This window comes from Emiliania huxleyi (genome assembly GCF_000372725.1).
Source record: "Emiliania huxleyi CCMP1516 unplaced genomic scaffold EMIHUscaffold_8693, whole genome shotgun sequence".
Lineage (NCBI taxonomy): Eukaryota > Haptophyta > Isochrysidales > Noelaerhabdaceae > Emiliania > Emiliania huxleyi.
In genome coordinates, this window is record NW_005195512.1 from 1 (window position 1) to 1,236 (window position 1,236).

General features: G+C 66.8%; 1 protein-coding gene across 1 annotated transcript; it reads right to left on the reverse strand.

Moving 5' to 3' along the window:
- Nucleotides 1-16: 16 nt before the first annotated feature.
- EMIHUDRAFT_259135 (hypothetical protein) lies at nt 17-675 on the reverse strand (the record flags this gene model as incomplete). The annotated part of the gene is made up of 2 exons (XM_005758377.1): nt 17-261; nt 481-675. Coding segments are annotated over 2 exons (440 nt in total), but the record flags the coding sequence as incomplete, so codon positions are not given.
- Between the last annotated feature and the right edge of the window lie 561 nt (nt 676-1,236).

Consider the following 1,236-nt stretch of genomic DNA (forward strand, 5'->3'; position numbering starts at 1 on the left):
CGCCTTGATCGGCGACGTGTAGACGACCCGCTGCTTGCCGCGCAGCGAGGTGGCGACGGCGTACTGCGCGACGACAGTCTTGCCGGCCGAGGTGTGCGCCGCGACGAGCACCGACTCGCCGCGGTCGACTGCCGCGAGCGCCTTCTTCTGGAACGGGTCCAGCTCAAAGGGGAACTGCAGCGCCTCAAAGGCGGCGGGCAGCGGCAGCGTCGCGAGCGGATCGCCCGCCGCGAGGGGCGGCCAGTCGGGCGGCAGCGCAACCTCGTGCGTGTAGCGCGGAGGGGCGGCTGCGGGCGCGGGCGCGGGCGCGGGCGCGGGCGCGGCGGCGGCGGCGGCGGCGGCGGCGGCGGCAGCCGCGGCTGTCGATCCCTGTGCTGCCGCCGCCTCGGCCATCTCGGCGTCGGGCGGCGGCGACGCCGCGTCGGTGCCGATCCCCGCCTCCTCTGCTCGTCTTTTGCGAGGCAAGTAGTCCAGCGCCACGGCCTCGCCCGCGATCGAGAGGTCGCTCTCGCCCTCGAAGAAGGCCTGCGCCAACTCGCAAGTCTCGAACATTGCGTGAAAGGTGGTTGGCGACTCGCGTAAGAGCTGCACAGCGCCGTACGCCAGGACGAGTGAGCGGACGTCGTGCTCTCCAGCGCTGCCGGGGACCGTGAGGACGAGCGTGGAGGAGGTCATACACACCCGCAACAACGCCGCCACCTGAGGGGCCAGGGTTCGGGCTCCGAGCAGTCGCGTTGGCTTGTCGGAGTCTTAGTGCGGCCTCCGCACTCTCGGCGTTCGCCTCTCGCCCTGCTGCAGCATCCGTTCCCATCTCTGGCTGCCGTTCGCCGAGCGCCTCCTCAAAGCATGCGAGAATCTCGTCGCTCTGAAGGTCAGTCTCGAGCACGTCGTCAGCAGCGCGGATGCTCGCCCGCAGGGCCGCCGTCCGTCGGTCGAGGTCTCGTATTTGTTCTGGCAGCGTCGGCGCCGGCCTGCTCCCGCGCTGGCCATGCATCATGCTGCGCTTCGCGGCAATCGCGTAACGGGAGGCTCGCTGGCTTTTTGTGGCTTTTTGGACGGCTTTTTTGGATTCTCCCGCCCTCCCACTCCTCTCTTGGATTTTTATTTGGCTTGAGAGTTTTTAAATTCGACCTCGCCTCTCTCACAAAAAAGAAACAACGGCGCTTAGGGGAAAAAAGAAACAACGATTTCTACAAGGCTGTCGCGGATTTCATTACCGAGACGCCTGAACACATA